Here is a 20462-nt window from a genome sequence, read left to right as displayed (position 1 = left end):
TTTTGGCCTCTTAGCCTGAGCTTGCCATTTATGTGTGAAAGATGATGCCTTCAAATTACTAGTTTCTGCAAATGTGAGGAACTTGAGCTCTGCATTATAGGTGGAAGTTTTCTGAACCAAGAAGGATTACAGAGTGATTAATGCAGTCTGTAAACCATAGTCCTGTTTTCTCTCAGTGCTTTTAAAATCTGTGTCTATCTTGATACAGCCGAGGATTTTGAAGGCCAGTGTTCTAAGTCCTGCATGTGGTTTCCACATCAAGAATTATGTTTCAATTAATTTCTACTGAATGTGTTGTCACATTTGTAGGAACTCAGTTCTCACTGAACTGCTATTTCCAGAGCCAAAGTGTCTAAAAAAGTCTAAAGAGACATCCTTCAAGTCTGCAGAAGAACATCCAATGATACAGAAAGGGCTCCTCTCCATATGTTGTCAGTGCTCCCACCTCTCATTATATGCACACTTAGCACCCTCAAAAATACTAATTGAGGACGAACAAGATGTTTTAGACAGTCAAAATCACACATCCACACAGCAGCCACTGTGAACTTTATTAAGAAAATAAGTGTTTGCCAATTAAACTGCAATGACTTCACTGACTTTCCCATTTACTTGTAGAAAATCAGTTCTTTCATAATGGCTCTGGAAATCATTTATTGCCAGGTAAATGCCGAATCCCTGGCTGTGTCTGGTCTGCTCAGAACCCTGTCAGCTTTACCGTGAAAGGTCTATATACACCTCTGCAAAACGCAAAGTCAACACACATCTTTCATTCAAGCAACAAAGTCATTTTTGAGGCAGATGTCACACTAGCCAAACATCAAAGCCACCTTTACATTTAGCAATCCTTTCTATCATGACAGTTCCACAGATGAAATGTAATTTTTGAGGAAAACAATCCATAAGATACTAGTTACAATTCTCTTCGTGTAACTGTTTAGTCAAGTCTTATTTCTCAGACAGGAGAGGCTGAGCTACAATGAAACACAGCATGGTGATTTATCTTCATGAGAATGTCCTGTTGCCAATGCATCTGCTTTTGCCTCCTTTGCTTTTTATTACTCTGTGTAGTCCTGTGCAGTAACGTCAGAACAAGGCTTCTTCATTCATCTGGAGTCAGATTTATATCCAGCCCTCTAAGTGACTCACACCACTGTTCATACACATCTGTGAAAAGTAGTTCTCAATTCCTAAGTAATCCAACCATCATAAAGATATTTTCCAATGTCTTAAACTCCAGAAGTTGTTTTAATTTCTTTCTCATCTTGTAGCCATGTAGCAGAATAGCATTGTCATGGGATATGTATAGTAGGATTTAATCCTTATTAATAGTTTCAGTAGATGGCCCGAGGATTTTTAGTACTGTAGTAGGCTTCACATGCAGCTACATAAGCAGATTCTGGGAAGAAATCATCATGGTATTCTGCTAAAAACCTGAAAAGAAAGCACACCAAAAAAAAAAAAGAACAGAATATGAAACATTTAAGGGAAAAGCTTTTTTCAAATTGGTTTTTAAGCTCAGCAAAAACACAGCCTGGGAATTAAGAATTATTACTCTTTGAAATTTGGCATACAAAGGATTTGCCCTATTTTTTACAAGTTTCACATAGAAACAGCCTTCCTCTAGCATTCTGAAATCCAACAAGCATTAAAAAAATTCCTCAAGCTCAATAACAAAACAAAACAAAAAAATCTGAAATTTAAAGCTATACTCAGAAAAAGAATTCAAAGAACTAGGACAAAAGGAAAAAGAAGAGATCTTTCTGCAACTTCTGTAAGTTGCCTGCTCCGCACACTACTTTCATTTATGCCCAAACCAGTATTTTCAGTCATCACTTTGTCAGTAACTTCTACAAATAGCCAGGAGCCATTAAGGAGCCAAACTATATCTTTTAAGGCAAGTAAAGCTATGATTTTTCATATGTTTCATGTGCCTTTAGGGTCTCCATCTTTCTGATTTAAATATGGGTTTCAATGACAAAACACATCATTTGCAAATTCCTTAATTTCATATTTCTGCAAGATGGTCTGCAAATACTATTCAAACCACCAAGCACCCAATATTTTATAATGTTTTCCTGCTCTGCTAACATGCAACTGTTTCTTTGGTTTAGGACTGAAAATGAAAATAAACAGTGCTGCTACGAACATCAATAACAAACAGCTAAAATGACTAGAAAGCTCTCTGCTCCTTCCTTTGATTTCAAAGACACTGGGTATATAAATGAGGTCAAAAAGGTAAAATGGTAATTACTCAAGATTACATTCAAGCTGTACTTCAGAAAAAAATAAAGACCTTCAAAGATACCTGGATATTAAAGATCAGCATCAATAAACATGGCAAAGCGCTCACTACATGTTTTAAAAGTAGGAAGCAAAAGAAACAACAGAAAGCAATGTCATTTACAGAATCTGTGTTCTCTCAAGAAACAGTGGCTGGGGTGATGACTTCACTATTGGAAGCTGAAAATATCAGTTTTGCATAGCCAATACTTTGGACATAGAAAGTCCAAATTAAAAAAATGTTCATGCTAATGGCCTTCTCCAACCTCACTCATTGCTGTACTTCCTGAACTAGGCATGTTCTTTGACCTAAAGGGAGCCAAAGCATCAAAGAACACTGGCAAGATCCTCTAAATAAAGCACTTAAATTTAATAAGAAATATACTAATTGCTCAGAGCTCATAGAAAATGGTGACAGCAAAAAATTGCAGATAAATGAAAAAGGGTTGATTTTTCCCCAATCCTTGCAAGTGCTAAACAAGGGCTAAACTGGAGGAATAACTAGTTACATCCAACTAATTCTAGAAAAAGCAGTGAGAAATAGAAAATCTTTTAAAAGAAATCAATCCTTTATGGTGTCACCGTTAATTTAGAACGCACATTGTCAACTCCTTCCGTAATTCCTTATTTCATAGCAGCTCTATAGTTAACAGTATATAGAAGGACCTAAATGGTTTCTGATGTAAAATGTTCCAAACCACTAAGAAAGAATACTCAAATTATAGCAATTTAGAAGCTAATAAAATACCCAAGTCATCAACTGCTATGACCTCCGTCTTCAGTTAGCTACAAATCACACTCTAGGATGAGGGGTTAGTATGAAGCAAGTGTGGATTAACAGACTTGAACCTAACTTTGAATGCACTTAGATTGTATACAGTTAAGATGAGCAACAAGTGGCATTTGATTAATAATTGTTAATTAACACACATTAATGACTCCAAGACATTAAAAAAATTACAGGGGCTGATAAAAATCTTACTATCTTAGGATAACATTCAGTAAAACATAGTACTAAGAGCTAGATCACACAAGGAAACATGTTTTAAAAGAACCTTCAGAGGGCATTTGGGTAGCTGACAGTTCCAAGAATTTGAACAGCAAGTAATGGGAAACAGGTTCACTTTCTCTTACAAATTTCCTGACTTTTGCTTAAATCATCAGTCATATATTCCAGTTTGGTGGATGCTGAAGTGTCAGCTGGTACAGATGAAAAATTTTACCTGAGATGGTGTGCCACAGCTACAACTCAAAAAAAGGCACACAGTCAAACACAGATCTTCCTGTTCCTCATGTAACAGTTGTGAAAAACAAAATACCCCAGAGCTAGCAAACACAAATTATTTTCTGCAGAGAAGCAGAAGAAACTACTGAAGGAATGCAGTCAGCCTCTGTCACAATCCCTTCTATACCTGCATACATAGCGCAGGGGCCCTTCTGAGGCTGCTATTCAAAAGACATCAGAGTGCAGAACACTGGCACAGAAATATTAGGAGTCTCCTAAGACTTTTGTCTATATTTCACTATTGCTTTGCTCTTGGACAAGCTAAAACAGCACCAAGATCAATTACACTGTTACCTGAAAGTCATGAGCCAAGATTTAAAGACAGAGGGAGCTGTAATTAGCAGACAGAGCCAATGTTCAGCAATAGATCAGAAAGTATATTGCTATTGAGCTATTCAGAAATTGTTTCATTATTAACTTACAAATCTGATCTATTCAGCCACCTGTTGCACTATTGCCTTTATCACTTTTATACTTTTTACAGAGTTTATATACATACATCTATAAAGCAAGACTGCTGATGAGCAACCAAGTTCTGGGATGCACAGTCCACATTGATTGGAGACTACCTGCATTTTTCATCATGAATGTTTTTAAAAACAAACTCACGCTTTGAGAACAGAGGTAACATGGCCCAATGCAGTTATTTTCCTCCCTACCATAGGTTTCTAGAAGGGAAACACTTCAGTAGAGTATAGAGGGGATGGAGACAAGGGAAAAAGATGTGGGCAAATTAGGAATTCTTCAAGCTATGTTCTGATCTTCAAGTGTGGGTGTTTTTAAGCAAGCAATAGCCTCACAAATACACTACCATCTGACTGACTTATACAGGTAGATCTACTAAAAAGAAGAATTAAATTATCACTGTCCACATTAGAAGGCCATTTGACACGTCATGAACATATCTCAACAAGAGTCACTGAATTAGTATGAGTTTTAAGAGCATACTCTGGTGGACCTTGTCTTGACACCACCAACAAAATTTATTACTGGAAGTCTCTGAATGAAGAAAAAGAATTCTTACATGTCACCCACCAACACATGAATAAACTTAGGGACAGCCCAGAAAGTGTGAAAATGACCAAAAAAAAAAAAAAAAAAAGGGAAACCTTAGTTTTTTAGAAAGCCATCCTCAGCCATTAAGGTATAAGAAGACAGAGTCCAAAGGAAAAGTTCCTAAGAAGGTGACCTTACACTGTTCTGCTGCAGAATTTTAAAAGGTAAGCAATGCTTTGATGACATCAGTGACCAGTTTGAAAGGCTACTGTAATGATCTATCTACATCTGCGAGAAGACCGTTATGAGTCCTAACTCTGTGAGTCACCTCATCAAAAGAAATGTCATTTGCAGATTAAGAAGTTACCTCATCTCTGACACTACTACTCAAATACAGGATTTGAAAACTAAAAGGCTTTAGATTCACAAAGAAACATATGCCACCATTCAACCCTCACCCCCTCCCCAATTTATAGGCCTGCCTCCATCTGGAAAGCTGTTCAGGACAAAAGATGACAAAGTCCATCATAACCCCATTGCAGTCAACAAAAGAAGTGAATTGAGGTTTCAGATATTTATTCTAATACCCAATGGCTCAAGAACCATAGTAAAGGAGTAAACTGGCCTGTTTTGTTGCCTGGACTCTTGTCACTCACTGATATATAGAAACTGAGATAATATTCCTTGACCTTTTAAGAGGAAGTGTTGAGAACCCTGAAGATGCCTAGCTACCATCATAACATTTCCAAGAATCAGACCAATTGAGTGAGAATTTAATTTTCCCAAAGACCTTTTGGAAAACAGTCCTACAAGAGCTCAATACAGGAGTCCTTAGTTTGTCTTGAGGATGAAGACCCCATGACCACGCCAGCACAGGTCCCCAAAGCTACCTTCTAAAAAAGCTAGAATAACACATTTAAAGTACTTGGGGCAACCTCTGAATGTAGATACACGACCAAACCTCAACAATTGACTAGCAATATGCTCATTCAAATTCCCAGGCACCTGATGATTTGGAAAGCAGAAGGAAAAGAAGCAATCCACATGGAGAGTTTTAGAAACAGTTTTTGGCAATGCAACAAAACCTTAGTTGAGGACAATAAGCACCAATGAGCACATTCTGCAGACCAAGCAGCCAACAAAGCCCACTGAAAGTAAGCACCTGCACAATACCAGGTACTCACTAAGAAGCATTCTACCTAAATGTGCCAAAAGTTTGAGAGGGCCCCTTTCTACCCAACTGTGCAAAGAGAATTCCTTCACCTCAAAGTGTTTCAGAGCTTGGAAAAAAATGTTGTTCTATATGTTTGTGCACTCTAAACCCACGTCTCCATTTATACTCAGAAACTTGATTTTCTCACATTTAGGTTCCAATTCCATTAAGTTTTCTAGTGTGTCATAACCAAATAACAGCTTAATCCAAAAAAAATGAGAGGAAAAAACCCAACAATATTAATCAGTTATGAATACAATGTAAGAAATACTGGCACAATTACATGCTTTTCCATCTTTCAGAATGTGATTTTTAATTACTTGCCCTTTTGCAACTGAAGCCACCATGACTCACAATGAACAGGAACTCTATCACAAAGCAAATTTGCCTAAAGATGTCTTCTAATCCATTCACCATTGGCAATGTTTAATTTTTTTCATTCTCAAACACAACCTCTCATAATTGTACCTTAGCACAGACTAGTGGTGATAATTCACCACTGCAGTTATATATAATAAAATTATTACACACAAAATATGCTGTCAGCACCAGAGATCTGTTTCTTAAGGTTACTTGAAACAACTTGTCATCTTTGTATATACACATTTTATTATTACAGTCCTCTGATTTGGCTTCCTTCTCAGAAAAACTCATCAGGATCAAAATATTTTTCTACCCATGGAGCAGAGTGGCACAACAGATAAAAGCAGATTTTAGAGCATCAGAGGCAGAAAAAAAAGATATCTAAGCTTAAAGGAAACACTGAGCTTAAAATACCTGTGGGTTTTTAACAAAACTAAAATATTTGACTATTGGCTCTCCATAATCTGAACTAATACATTGGCCTCATCTAAAAAAAAAACTTACTAGAAATTTAAGAAGCAATATTTTAGAAGTATTTCATCACTTATTTATTCTTTTGTATTTCATCAAAGTCAAAATATCTGTCTATGCCTTTCTATATCACTTCATTTTGCCTCTTTTCCCAAAATGCAAATGACATTCTCTGAAATTACCTCAGTGAAGATGGGTCTTGCTCTTGCAAAAACAGATATACTGTATCCTCCTCCTAACTCTTAAGTAGCCCCTATTGGTTAACAGACTTGAGAGGGGGCCTCTGATTCCAAAACAGTTTTCCAAGCCAAGGCTGAGTGCAAATTAATGGAAACAGCAAAACAGAAATGGGCACCTTTCTGCCAGTCATTTCTGACCACTGAGGCAATCTTTGGAGGCATGTTAGGCCCCTGACAATGCCAGGAAATTGTAAAATAGAGCATGTGCAGCATTTTATTTCAAAAGCAGCTGAAATAATGGAGTTAGTTTAAAGCTAATACTTCCTCTTATTCTAAAGCTATTAACAGGCAAGAAGATTTAATCAGGGATCTTTCACTAGTCCAATTACGAGTTAGCAGCAGCTAAAGCATTAGCACCCACTGCTTGGTCCCAAAGACTAAATGTGCACCAAGTGAAATTCAGTGAAACCAACTGGTGAGTCAATTTTAGACTGCAAGTACTGTGAATTATTTCAGAAGTAAATAATTTAAGATTCCAAGTTTTGTACTTAATATGACAATCTTATTTTCTTCTGCAAATTCTATTATTGAGAAATAACTTTCCTATTCTCCATGAAGAAATTTTCATTTTGCACACTTGTAGAAAGCTGGACCAAGTAGAGTTTCTACTTAACAAGAAAGTCAAAAAGATTTCATACATTCCTTAAAAATATATGTCGTCTGGGAAATTGGGAGAAATCTTGTCTAGCAGCAGTCTGAGGGCATGACTGGAAAATATTATCCAGGTAGCATCTCAAAGCTAATTTAATGCCTCTATCATGAACTAAGCAAACTCAAGACAACAAGCTCCCAGAAAAAGTGTAACATTACATAGGTGTCAGTTTCTCAGCCCACAGGGGATTGATAGTATAAATGGTAAACTACAAATTTTAGTCACAAAATCATAATTCAAAATTATATCAGAGTCTATGTAAGAACTAAATCAGTTGTGTACTGCATGAAAATTTTAATTAAGAATACATAAACTACTAATGCTTGGACTAATCTACTAGACACCAAAGAAGATTCAAAAGTAGTTTAATTAATGCAAGAAGACCCTTTTTCTATCAATCATTTTTCTGCTATTAGAGAAATAAAGAAGAATACTTCAGCTTCTCACTCAAGAGCAGTTCACTTAAAAAAACCCAAAAAAATAAAGCAATCCTAAGTAAACTGGCTGCTATTACCTAATGCATACAGATGTTAGAGGGAAGATCTTACTGCTCAAAAGTTAAGCCAGAACAGAACTGATATAAAATATTTATAATAATCATCCATTATTCCTTTAATTCCCAAAAAGGAAAAGACAGAATGTGAAAATTGAAGAATTAGTACTGATGCCTAAAGATTTTTAGCTTTTTGCATCTTTCACATATTCGTAGCTTTGTAGAGTGCTAAAGCATGGCTGTAGTTTCTAGCAATTTTCCTACCTTTCTTACTTACATTTAGAAACTATAAGCTAACCTTATAAATAGTGTTTAGTCTCACTCCAAGAAGAAAACCAACTACACAAACATTCTGCTTTCCAAACAGAATCTGGACCAGACATAAAAAAAGTGGGGCAAAAGAAACCTCTGCCATCAGTGGGGCAGGACCCCAAGGATTATTATCTAACCAATTAACTTTTTAATTGAACAGTATATGGTAAGTATACTACTTGACTGACTTTATAAAAAATTGTGGAATTACTATACCATGTGCGATTTTTGCCATATTGTCTACCTGAAAGCTTTCAAGTAAAGGTTTGGTTTTATATTCACTCTAACATAGTTGGGAACATCTATTCTATTTTCCAGGCCTCAGTAAAAGGTGTCACCTCAAACTCAAGTTTTCTTGTGAATAGAAACAGATAATGCAGAACTATTTCTGCGATAAAAATCAAGCATGAACAATTGTTTAGAAAATAACTGACCACTTTCAATGACAAGCAGCATGAAGAAATAAATAACCAAATGAAAAACTTTTCAAAGCCCCATGTGAATACATGTTGAAAAAAAAGTATCTAATAATTTGTACTAGTTTCTGTTGCCCAGTAGCATAGCTGACAAGGAAAGTAAACGAAGAAAAGTATTTATTACAAAACTACCTAAGATCAAAAGCTTCCTACAGCAGTCACTGTAACTTTGAAGCTTTCTTGACACAGTCAAAAAAGAAAGTGCTTGGAAAAAAAACAGCCTTCAAATATTTTGCTGTAACAGATACATGATATCCACATTACACTCGCCTTGTAGAGCTTATTTTGGTTTTGTGGCAGCCTGGCCTCAAGGACTGAAGTGCACCTCTGCTCCAGTGCTTTCTGAAAGGAATGCAGGTTGTGTATTTGGAGGACTCTCCACCATGACACAAAGCATGGAAAAGGGGAACTACTGACAGATTTGCTTCAAAAGCACAGTTCTATCTCCCATAAAAATGCTGATGTGGAAACATGGTTTTTATTTCTATTTATAGATGACTACACATTTCAATGAAATGCTCAGATGGAAAAGTAAAACACACACAGCTACTATCACTAGAAATTTCAGTTCCCTTAAGCAACCCTTTCCCAATAAGCAACGTTTATTTTATGGGGTGTAGGAGACATGTTTCTCCTTTCATCTATTCTACTAAATTAAAGCTCATCCATAGAATGGATATGAAAACATGGTATTAAAGACATTAAAGAACAGAGATCTGCTCTGATCAACACACAAGAATCTGAACAGTCAAAAGTCTGATAAAAACTGATCTGATCCACAGTGAGTTAAGCTCCCAAAAAAATATTCACTTCAAGCAAAAACAGTCTTCAACGATGAGCTCTGATTCTGTCCTGTTAAACTGAAAGGTATTTTGCACGCCAACAAGGATCTGACAAAAGAGATGTAAAATGGAATCAGTAAAACTTGACAACTAACTGCTCCCAGAGAAAAATGGTGTATTGTAGAAACTTGGACATTGGAAACATCTTTTATTTTCAATAAGCAATTAAAGTAAAAGCATTTTAAAGCTTTCATCTCCCTGATATCTAATACAAGGGTATTTTTATGCTGGTGTAATCCTATGTTAGCTTTCCCTAAGTGGCTACTGAAGTAACTGACCAAATTTAAATTACAATTTCCATCCCTGTTCCATTACCATCTTCAACACCTTCTCCTGAAAGTTTTCCTTGGCAATTTTGTTTTCCAGTGTACTGACAGTGCACAACACAGTGCCAACACTAGGTATCTAACCACATCCTCAATGTCATGCAGAAACACTAATTACAGTACCTTATAAACCAATCTGATCATAGTGAAGGTATGACCTTACTGACTCCAGTAGTGGAGCTAGTGTGGTCAGACAGAGTTGTGTATCTCTACAAACCACTGCACTGCATCACAGAGAAACCTTTCTGTTCAAAGCTCATTTAAGACAGACACTTCTTTTAAGAAACTACTATAATTAAAAACACATTTTAAAGCACAAGTTTCTCCCCCTGCTAATATGGATAAAAAATACCAATGCAGACTTTGCATTTCTTCATAAAACACGCTACTTAATCAAGTCAGACTTGTCATTCTATATGTATCAACAAACTTTCACACTTCAGTTCTATATCAATGTGTTTATCAAAATGCAAAGTAGAAAATCCTGGTTCCCTTCAACTGGAATTAAAAAATAAAAAATCTTATATTTATCTTTACTCAAAATGCTATTGTTAGTATACAAATTTTATCCTAATCTTGTAGTTATAAAAAATGAGTATCTTATTTTAAACCCTCTTTGTCATTCCAGGACATTTAGATCTATATAACAATAGAAACACTGCTGTGGTACATTGTGTCACATTACCTCAGAAACATCTCGAAGTGTTTTACTAAAGCCTTTAGGTTTTTGTCAGGAAAGCACATCTTCCCCAGTATTTCTGGTAGTTTTACTGTGAATAAAAGAAATAATGCTTATACCTCTTCTTGTAAATGCAACTTCAAATTACTTTTATCCACTACACAGAAAAGAATATAAAAACTTCTGACCACAGACCCCACTTTTTCTTGCAAGCTACTTTTGATCTTTCAAAGCCTTACTAAATAGAAACACGCTGAGAAGGTGAATGCTGCTAGGTTTAATGGCGTTTGATAGTGTATTGGAAGTAACACTGCCTTGCCTTTTTTAAATGAAGGCTTACAGAGCCAATAAAAGATAACCAAATCTATGAATAGCCTAAAAGTTCCAAATAGATTAAAATGTGCATTCCTCCAAGAATAAAAATAAATTTAATAAAGCAAACAGAAAAATCACACAGATACAAGGACTGGAAAAAAAATATAAAGCAACTTTGATTGAGCAGAGAATTTTGCATTAGTTTACCAAACATCCTCAGCAAATGCTGAGATCCATAGATATATGAGGGAGGTGGTGGTTGATCACTTGGTGGATAATTCTCTGGCATCAATTTCCAGGACAAAACCTATAGATAAAATACAAAAATACTGGTTATGAAAACTTTATAACATCATAAACTATTTAGAATGTACAGAACTTCAAATTCAAAGATGAAATAAGTAATACCAACAAAATCTTTTCTTATATAGCCCTACTCTGAGGTCCACAAAACATTTAATCATTAAATCTAGGAGCGTAACACCAAAACGTTACCTCATTCAATTCGTTGTTTCTTCTACCTTCAAAGCCAGTAAACACCGTGCTCCCTTCTTTGCTAGGAGTCAAAGTTATAGGTGAAGATGACCCGCTATGGACAGGGGTTTCTTCAAAACAAAAAGAAAAACAAAACAAAAGTAGTAAGAAAAATTTTACTACTTGGAACTATAAGCCAATAAATTCATCTAAGCCCGGCTGCTAAAATGTTTGAAGTCTTAAAAACACTGAAATTCAATAAAGGTTATCCTAAAATAGACTCTCAGAAAAGCAGCTCAATGCATTCTGTGGAAAAATATACCAAAGTACTGAGAATATGGCTTTGTATTTCTCTCTTTGGTCATAAGGCCTCAGAGCTAAAGAATTGACACAAAAAGTTAATGACTTCCACTTCTTTCACTGAGTTTACAGCCCATTCAGCACTAAAAGAAGAACAGAACTTTATGTTTTGTTTAGGCCCGCAATGTAAAAAGAAAAACCTACTTTTTTCCAGGTGCAAGAAGAGCTTTGGCATAGACGCGGGGGTGTCGAGGTGCCGCCGTTTCGGCTGCGGGGACGCGCTGCTCTCCGATAACCTGTCACAGTTGGAGCTGTGGCGCGTCGAACGCCTCAGCGACTGCAGGATTTCGGGCTCAGCTTTTCGCCTCTTCGGCGTGGCTGGCTCCCCTGTGGTGGGCTGGCTGTCAGTCGACTGAGGCGTGGGTGGATTCAGCAGAGGAGGGCTTGGGGAAAGTTCCTCCTGACTTCTAGGAAATTATGGCAGGTTTACAGAATTGAAGAGGTCAGTGTTCGAGCCACAAAAGAAATTCTTCTAGTTTCACAGATCTTATTGAACACTTTTATTCAGATAAGACAATCTCCTCCCAATAACTATTAAAGTGATGAGCTCTTCTATTAAATTCTATTTTCCAGAAGTATACTTATCTTCAAATTAAGGTTAAAAACCATAAATGCCACATTCTCCTACCTTCTGAGATAAGGAGTATTAAATTTCTTATATCTAACCTACCTGTTAGTATTTGTTGAGTTTTCTTTGATAGGAAGAAAGAATTTTGATGAAGTCACCTTCTTAAATTGAGCTTGTTCATAAGGATAGAGCAAAATTAAGGGAAGCGTGAAGTCAAAGGTTATTCTCAGCCCATCCACCATCTCTTTACATAGCTCGACACTAGAGGGGAAAAAAATTATGAATTTCTAAGTTGCATGGCACTATTTTTCAGCATAGTTGCACAAAATTGCTCTTTAATACAGTCCATTAACATCACAGCTACAATATGCTGATTCAATCACTAAGTAATGATAAGTGATTAAAAACACACTTAGAAAGATGGAGATTGCTATTGCTAACTTCAGAAATACAAGTTCTTTTAAAAGGTGTCCTTCACAATCTCAAGCAAAATCATACAACTGCTGTATTACTAAACTAATAAAATCTACTGTGGAGTAAATAAAGTCAGTTAGATGTTTTTCAGGTAAACATTATTTTGGTTTTCCAAGTCCACAACACTGAAAAAGAGGCATCTGCCAGAAAAAATAAGTACTAAACAGATTGAATATCTGTCTAAAAGGCATAAGCAGAATTTGACCTATAGCCACAAAGCTGCAGTTAAGTCTGTGCCCAAGAGATATCCAGTGAACCAACAAAAGCAGATATACTTGCATGGGAGAGCAGTTCCCAATGGTCTGCTCTGGTAATCAGAGCACTACATTTGGAGGCTGCCAGGAATTTCAGTTTTAGGTCTGTGTGAAAGACTTACTAGGTTAGGTGATGAGTATATGAGTTATTACAAGAACCAAAAACACAGAGTGTAGCACACCTGCAACACCTCTCATCTTTGTGAAGGTCTTCCCCTCATTGCTTCAAGTGCACATATGTGTATGTAACAGAATTGGATTCTGCCAAAATGATCCATGTTTGAAATTCCAAACTTCCAATATTTCATACTACCTACTAAAACTGCTACACGTGAATTGGGTCAGGGGACCATCATGTGCAGAAATTCTATAAATCCAAGTAGGTCAATAACCTTCAGTGATAGAGCAGTACAGCAAATACAATGAAGATGTCAGCTGAATCCCTCCTACTTAATGATCAGTGAAACTATACCCATTTTTTTTTACTAAAGAACTGTTTTTAGTGAGGAAGTGACTTGAACATAAACCTGCAAAAATCATAATGTGTGTAAAACCTTCTGTTCATATTTCTGATATTTTAGCTAACCTTTTGTTTGGGAGATTATACTACAAAGAAGGAAGAGTGTCAATCTGTCAAAGAATGAATGACACCAACATAAAACAAGACACTCAGGCTAAAATATTGCAAGGAATAGCATAATTACAGACCTTTGAAATAGAACACTAATACAAATCAGGATTTGTCATTGATAAAATAACAAGATTTCAACCCATTGTACTTAGATAGAAGCAGTCTCACCTAATATGGGAAATCTTTAACATAAGAGAAAAAAATCCCCAAAACAATCAAAAACCGTCACACTGCAAACATGTATGGTCAATGCATTTGCAACATGGTAGAAGAACATACAGCTCAGCTGAGAAAACAGACTAAAACACAAATTTCAACAAATCAGGATTTGAGTTACCACAGTTTCCCTACATACTGATTCTAGGATTTAAGATCATATATCCATTTAAAACAAACAAACAACTTGCACTTAGAATTCTTTTTAAGTGTTTGTATTAAATTTTTATCCTTTTTAATACGTGAGCCTTTTCAAGTTTATCTAAGCAGGGTTATTCTTATATCAGATATTAAATTCTCCCCATTGACAACTGCAACACATTCTTCCAAAGGGATCTCAATATTTTAAGAACTTACATGATAGAACAGGATATTAATACTTCTGCATAATGACTTTTCAGAATAGAGGGACTCTCTCACTGGTAAACAAATTATCAGTGTTACTCTGCTATAGCTATCTGTCAAATAATTTGAGGCCTGTAAATAGGTATACGTAATGATATAAGCTCACAGAAGTGAACAGCCATATAACAGAACACCAAATGGAAGGTCATTCTTCTTGTGACAACAGCAGCGGACTAAAGATTACTTACTTCTTCTCTGGTGGCACATAATGAAGATTCATATTAGCATGTGGAGTCATCTGATGGTGCCGAGACCTTTCATTGGCTGAAAAAGCTGCATTAATTGCAAAGTGTTTCACATATGACTCCAAGATGGTTATTATATTTGTCTGGCAAGGAAGCTTCACTAGCTGAAAAAGAAACAAAAAATTAATTTCTTGTAAAAACAGTAAGTTGTAATGTACCAACTAATTTAGTAAATATCTAGTGCATAAAGCAAATTCAGGACTGTATAATTTCAACCCTTAAACTGTATTTTTTATCAACATCAGGAGAAATAAGAAACATGGTCAGATTAACAAGTCTGCTGCATTTCCAGCTTTCAAAAGCAATCTACATTCTAAAGCACAATCAGGAACCACAACAGTATACTGCTAAATATGACAAGCCACTGTTATAGCTATAGAGAACTCTACTCCCTACACTCTTTGTATTTTTCCTTGTCCTGTCAACATGAAGCTAAAAAGGTGAAGTTAAAAACCTCCAGGAGTTGTATAAACAAGGACTACTTTTGACACCCTCCTCACACCCCCATGCACATTAGAGCCCCAACTTTTATTTTATACCCTTTTTCTTCTATTAATATAGTAGCAGTCTTCCTCAAGCTTCTTTTTCAAGACTTCAGGAATTTCTATGCTTATTGCTCTTTCTTCCATGTCCCTTTTTGTATGAGTGTCTTGTTCTTCTTTCTACAACAGATCAGTGAAAGAAAACAATATACTGGTTGTAAAAAAAGAATTTCAATAGTAAGACACTAATTCATTTTTTTAAATGAAGGCACTAAATCATTCTTTTAAACTTTTTTTTTTTTAATTTAGAGTTCTCTTAAGTATTTAACTTAAAAAAAAAAAATAGAAATTTGTTAGGTGTTGCTGCTTCAGTTCACCCACACTGTAGTTGTTAACGTCTACACATCTTCAGATCAACTGTTTACTGTAGAAAAATAAATGTTTTTTTTTCTTGAAAACAGAACAGCCTTCTCTACATTTTAACTTAAGACCAGGGTTGACATGCCTGTCTCACAATAAAATACAAGACAAACATTCTGCTGCTATTAGGGTTTGTCCAACCTGCTCAGACAAGCAAATTTTTAAAGCACCCACAGAAGTGGAAAATCTAGTCTCCTACATTTTCTCCACATAAGCATTCTGCGTAGAATGAGAGAAAAAGAAACAAATGTGTATTTTTAGCATTATATCATACAGTTCTATAAGAAAATGACATTGTATAATTTTCAAAATCACAATCACCAGTAATAAGAAAATTATGCTTTTAATTCCAGCTAAATTACCAGTTGTGGCCTATATTTCATCTACTTCAATCTTTCCAAAGTATCAAGAGCAGATATTTAAATTCTATTAACTTAAAGAACACACAAAAATACCATTTCTGTCCTCTCATCTATGTCACTTTCTTCACTCTTTATTTCTTCATCTGTTCCTTCATCACTGTCATCAGAAGAAGAACTGCTTATAGCTGCATAAAAGAGATTTCACATATTTGTTATTACATTAGAGAGGTTATGACCAGTCAGTTTGAGGCCTCAATGTAAAAAACCCCAAAAAACAAAAAACCCAACCCACCAAAAAGCCACAATTATCTTGTTATATTTAATGAGTATGAGCAATTCTAACTAAATTATACATGCATTATTTACAGCCCACTACAAATATTTTAAACATATGAGTTAATAGGAAGTATTCTTGCCTCCCCTCTAATTGAAAAACACTAAGTTTTAAAAGCTCCCTACATTCCTGAGCACCCACATTTTCATTGGACTTTAGTTCTGCAAATTGGATTACATATTAATCATTCAATCAAAAGGCATGAATCTGTGTACCAGTAGTTCCCACAACATCAGTTAAGTGCCAGCCCATGTTCCTGGTGGCTTTCTAGTCACAAAGGAAAATGCAGGAAATTAAAAATCTGGCTTGAAAGTGAAATCAGCCAGTCAGCTGACAAGAAACAGACCTTTGTGTGAGGTAGTCTGGGGAAAAAAATTATCTTATTGCCCTCAAAAATACACAAACGCTAGCAGGGAAATGTTGTGTTTCCTAACATCAAACAAAGAAATCAGAGGAGTTCTCACACCTTTTAATACTACACTAAAGAAAACAGCACTGAGCTCTGAAATCATTGATTAGAACAGTTGAGTAGAAGAGATGCAAGGAGAAGCCTCCGGACTACAAGAAGAAAACAGATATTCCAACTTAAGAGATGCTTAGCATGAAACATAGTCCTGACTCTTCCTATGACTGCCTTTGAATATTTCAGATAGGACCATGATACTCTCATGGCAAATGACAGAATGCACTTATCCCCAGGTCAAGGCATCCCACCAGTTACCAAAGGATGAAAACAAACTCACAGTTTTCACTACTCTCATCATTTTCCTCAGCAGGAAGGCTTTTTAACACAGAGTCAACACCAGGCAACCTGCAGCGTCTCTTCTTTCTTCCCTTTCTTCTCCTACAGAACATAAAATGGTTCACTGACATTGGGGTAATATTATTTCATTTGTTTATCCTAGAGTTATTTTCACTAATTAAAGCTGAAATTATTTGGACAATGCTTATTTGAGAGGGGATATCCCAATGTCTGTACATTACCTCACATTCATGCTCTGAAGCAGATCCTCTAGCCATGGCCAACCAATATTAGATTATTGCCTTTGGCTCAAAAGTGCTTCACGTTTTCTTGAAGTGTTTTGCAAGTACATTTCTTTGGGAAGATCCAGATAGAATACACAGGCATTTCACAGCAATAGTTAAGAATAACACAGCTATTGAGTTGTTAGTCTTTTAGAGTGTTAATAACAATCCACAGGTCTCCAGCTTAGAGTAGCTCTCTAGAATGCACTCACTGTATTACGCATATATCTACCACCTACAGCATGAGCTCAGGTGCCAAGCTCAGTTGTAGAAACCTGGATGTATTTGTCTGAATCTGAAAATGAATCTCATTTATTTTGAGGCCAAAAGGATTCCTTACATGCGAGCCACAGCCTTCCGTGCCAATTTACGCTGTAATCTGCGGTTTTCGTCTGTATCCCGAAGAACATGATCTTCAGCTGCCCATCTATCCCAGCTACAGACAGGTCAAAAGAAAGTAAAAAAATGACTATGAATATATGTCACTCATGATTACCAATGAATTAATATACTTTAAATCTACAAAGGACTTGTTTAATGTCATGCTGAAGCAACATCTGCATCACAAGGTTTGCACTCTTCTCTGTTGACATGGCTTCAGCTCTCACATTGCCATCTAAAATCTCTCAAGACTTGACTTTACCCAATACAGCATTTCTAGCACTGACACATACTATCAATCACAGTCAAGACCCTGCACTCATGTACTGACCCTGATAATCAAACAATCCAGGGCTAGATTTAACAAAGCATATGCCTTTTGTTAATGGAAACCTAAGTGTCATAAGTAAATACCAGGGACAGATATCCCCATAAGGTTTAAACTCATGTGTATCAAACTGATTCACTGAAATTTATGGATACAAACCAATGTCAACATGAACAAGTATATTAAAGGCATTCACAAAAACAAAAATACTCCTGCAAGCATTTGTCCTTTGATATTCTATGCAAAACCTGTCTTTGCAGAATAAAATAGACAAAATGGAAGAACTGAAACCACACATTTAGGTTCTTACCTTCTGTTCCAACCGTTAAAATGGATTAGATATTCTGGAATCTTTCTGCCTTTCTCATCTTTTCCAACAACAATATCAACAATCTGAAACAAATATTGAAGGGTACATATTAAAAAGCTTGAGAGAAAGTAAGTCTTCGAGTATTTAGAAAGTTTATGCACAATGAAAGAAAGAAAATTAAAGACTTAATATTTTGCCAGTTAATACTGACATGAACCGAAGATAAGGATTATCCTAAATTATTAGAAAACTCATCTTTCTTGTTGACTACTCTTAACATTGCACTCTTTGTCCAATCCTCAAAGGTCTCATGCTTCAAGACAAAGGGAGACATCAGTGCAGTAGCACAGTATGGATATGGAGATTTGGGCTACTTACACTTTCTCCTCTGTGCTATCTGCTCAAGCCCCCTAAGCTGGAAACACAGCTCTCTATACATAAACCTCAGAAATACTGCTCTCTTGAACACCACAGACTCTCAGCCACAAAACATTAACAGGCTTTGGTAATATCTAAACTCTTGTTTTCTCCCATTTTCACAAACATGCAATGGCCAGTCTGAAACGGCCTGCACCTCAGAAGAAAAAGATGTGGTGCCTGCCCTTGAGTGGCTTTCAATAGATCATTATCAATACTTAGGCTAAGTGATGTTTCAATCTGGGTGTCCAGAATTTAAGAACTATTCATGGATTCACAGACAGTTATGCTGTTTAGGGTACTCGACAATAAGAAGAAAAGGTACTATGCATTTTTGTACTCAGCTTATAGGTTTATAAGGGATAGCAACTACAGCTGCCAGGTTGTTAATGCACAAACAAAAGGACAGCCCAAAATATTATAGGGCAGTGACATTCCTAATCAAAGATGTTTGAGAAACACAGATAAGCACAACTCGCAAACCTGCAGCAAAAAATACTAATTTCATCAAGAGTCCAGTTACAACACTTCCTTTTTTATCCCTCTCTGTAACAAAAAAAAAACCACCCAGAACTCTGTTTCTAAGTCAGACACAGATGATTTGGGATTGAAAAATAACCTTGGGTACCACTGAAACCTTAAAACAACACTATTTACATAAAGCTCTCTCATTACTCTCACTTTTCTTACGGTTAGGCGCTAATAGAGGCAGTCACCTCTTACTGACCTATGGCCCACCGCGCACTGCTTACTATCCTATTTCCGTATACTCTCCTTCACCCAGCGGTACCACTTATAGCTTTCTGAAACGCAGAGGGGCGGGCAGTAAGCGTGGGAAAGCGTGAGAGGAAATAAGTCCAGCTACACTACAAAACTGCAGGGGTGGCACTAAGACTTCAGAATTACTTTGCAGGTGTTCAGCCGAGAACGGAAGGCGGGAAGCGCGTCCGGCACTTGCAGGGCGGCTCGGCGGCCCCGCTGTCTACCTGCCGCGGCAGGCAGGCCCCATCGCCTCTGCTCCCCAGCGCGGCCAAGGCCCAGAGGCTCGCAAACAGCTGCTACGCGCACCCCGTGCTCCCGGGGCTCCCGTGGCGCGGGGAGTGAGCTGAGCCCCACCGAGGCACCGGCCTGAGCCGCCCGCAGGGAGCAATAAAGGAGGGAGGACAGGCCCGGCAGGGACGGCCCTGCCTCGCTTCGTCTCCCTATCCCGTAGCGGCCCCCGCACCGCGGCCTCCCCGCCTGCACCCCCCTCCCCGGGCTGGCGCCCGTTTCCCGCAACAAGTGCAGCTGCCGGCGGAACCGCCTCCCCGGCCGGGCCCACAGCCGCTTCCCGCACCGCCTCCCACCCGGGGGCGCGCCCGGCGCCCGGCGGGAGCGGTAACGGGAGAGCAGGAGCCGTAACGGGAGCGGGCGGGCCGCGCGCCGGCCCCGCCCCGCGCCCTCCCGCCCGGGGAGACGCGGGAGGGGGAGGCAGGAGCGCGCGCGGCCGGTCACCTTGGCATCATAGAGCACTTTGGCTTTGGTGGGGTCGGGCTCGAAGCAGAGAACTCTCTCTCCCCGGTGGAACTTAAATTTCATTCCCCGCGAGGTCATTTGTTCATCATGGCGCAAAGGAGAGGAGCCCCGCCCGCTCCCGCGGGGAGGCGCCGCGGACGGCCCGGCCCCGCCCCGCCCCCGGCTCCTCCGGCGGGGGCGGGCGGCCGGGACGGAGCGGGGATGCAGCGCCCGGCTTCCTCTGCCCTGGGTGGGGGAGCGGCGTTCGGCCCTGGGCGCTGCGGGGACGGGCCGCCCGCCTGTGCCCGCCCGTGCCCGCCCCGCCGGTCACGCGGG

General features: G+C 38.0%; 1 protein-coding gene across 5 annotated transcripts; it reads right to left on the bottom strand.

The window, feature by feature from the left end:
• Positions 1 to 528: 528 nt before the first annotated feature.
• On the bottom strand, positions 529 to 20391 carry MSL3 (MSL complex subunit 3). Of its 5 annotated transcripts, none has more exons than XM_059839755.1 (13): positions 20127 to 20391; positions 18216 to 18298; positions 17537 to 17632; positions 16914 to 17014; positions 15930 to 16021; positions 15112 to 15234; positions 14516 to 14676; positions 12450 to 12608; positions 11924 to 12186; positions 11441 to 11550; positions 11153 to 11252; positions 10637 to 10721; positions 529 to 1434 (listed from the first exon to the last, which is right to left on the bottom strand). In XM_059839755.1, the coding sequence occupies exons 1-13, from the start codon at positions 20223 to 20225 to the stop codon at positions 1335 to 1337; spliced, it is 1572 nt and encodes a 523-aa protein (XP_059695738.1). In that variant the 5' UTR covers positions 20226 to 20391; the 3' UTR covers positions 529 to 1334. The 5 variants fall into 5 exon arrangements, with proteins under 5 accessions (XP_059695738.1, XP_059695734.1, XP_059695735.1 ...); XM_059839751.1 differs by having other exon boundaries at positions 11924 to 12183; positions 20127 to 20287; XM_059839752.1 differs by lacking the exon at positions 20127 to 20391 and adding an exon at positions 19539 to 19858.
• Positions 20392 to 20462: the final 71 nt, after the last annotated feature.

Source organism: Haemorhous mexicanus, chromosome 2, assembly GCF_027477595.1.
Source record: "Haemorhous mexicanus isolate bHaeMex1 chromosome 2, bHaeMex1.pri, whole genome shotgun sequence".
Taxonomy (NCBI): domain Eukaryota; kingdom Metazoa; phylum Chordata; class Aves; order Passeriformes; family Fringillidae; genus Haemorhous; species Haemorhous mexicanus.
Note: the sequence above shows the minus strand (reverse complement) of the source record. Positions and strands in the feature narration are given on the sequence as shown.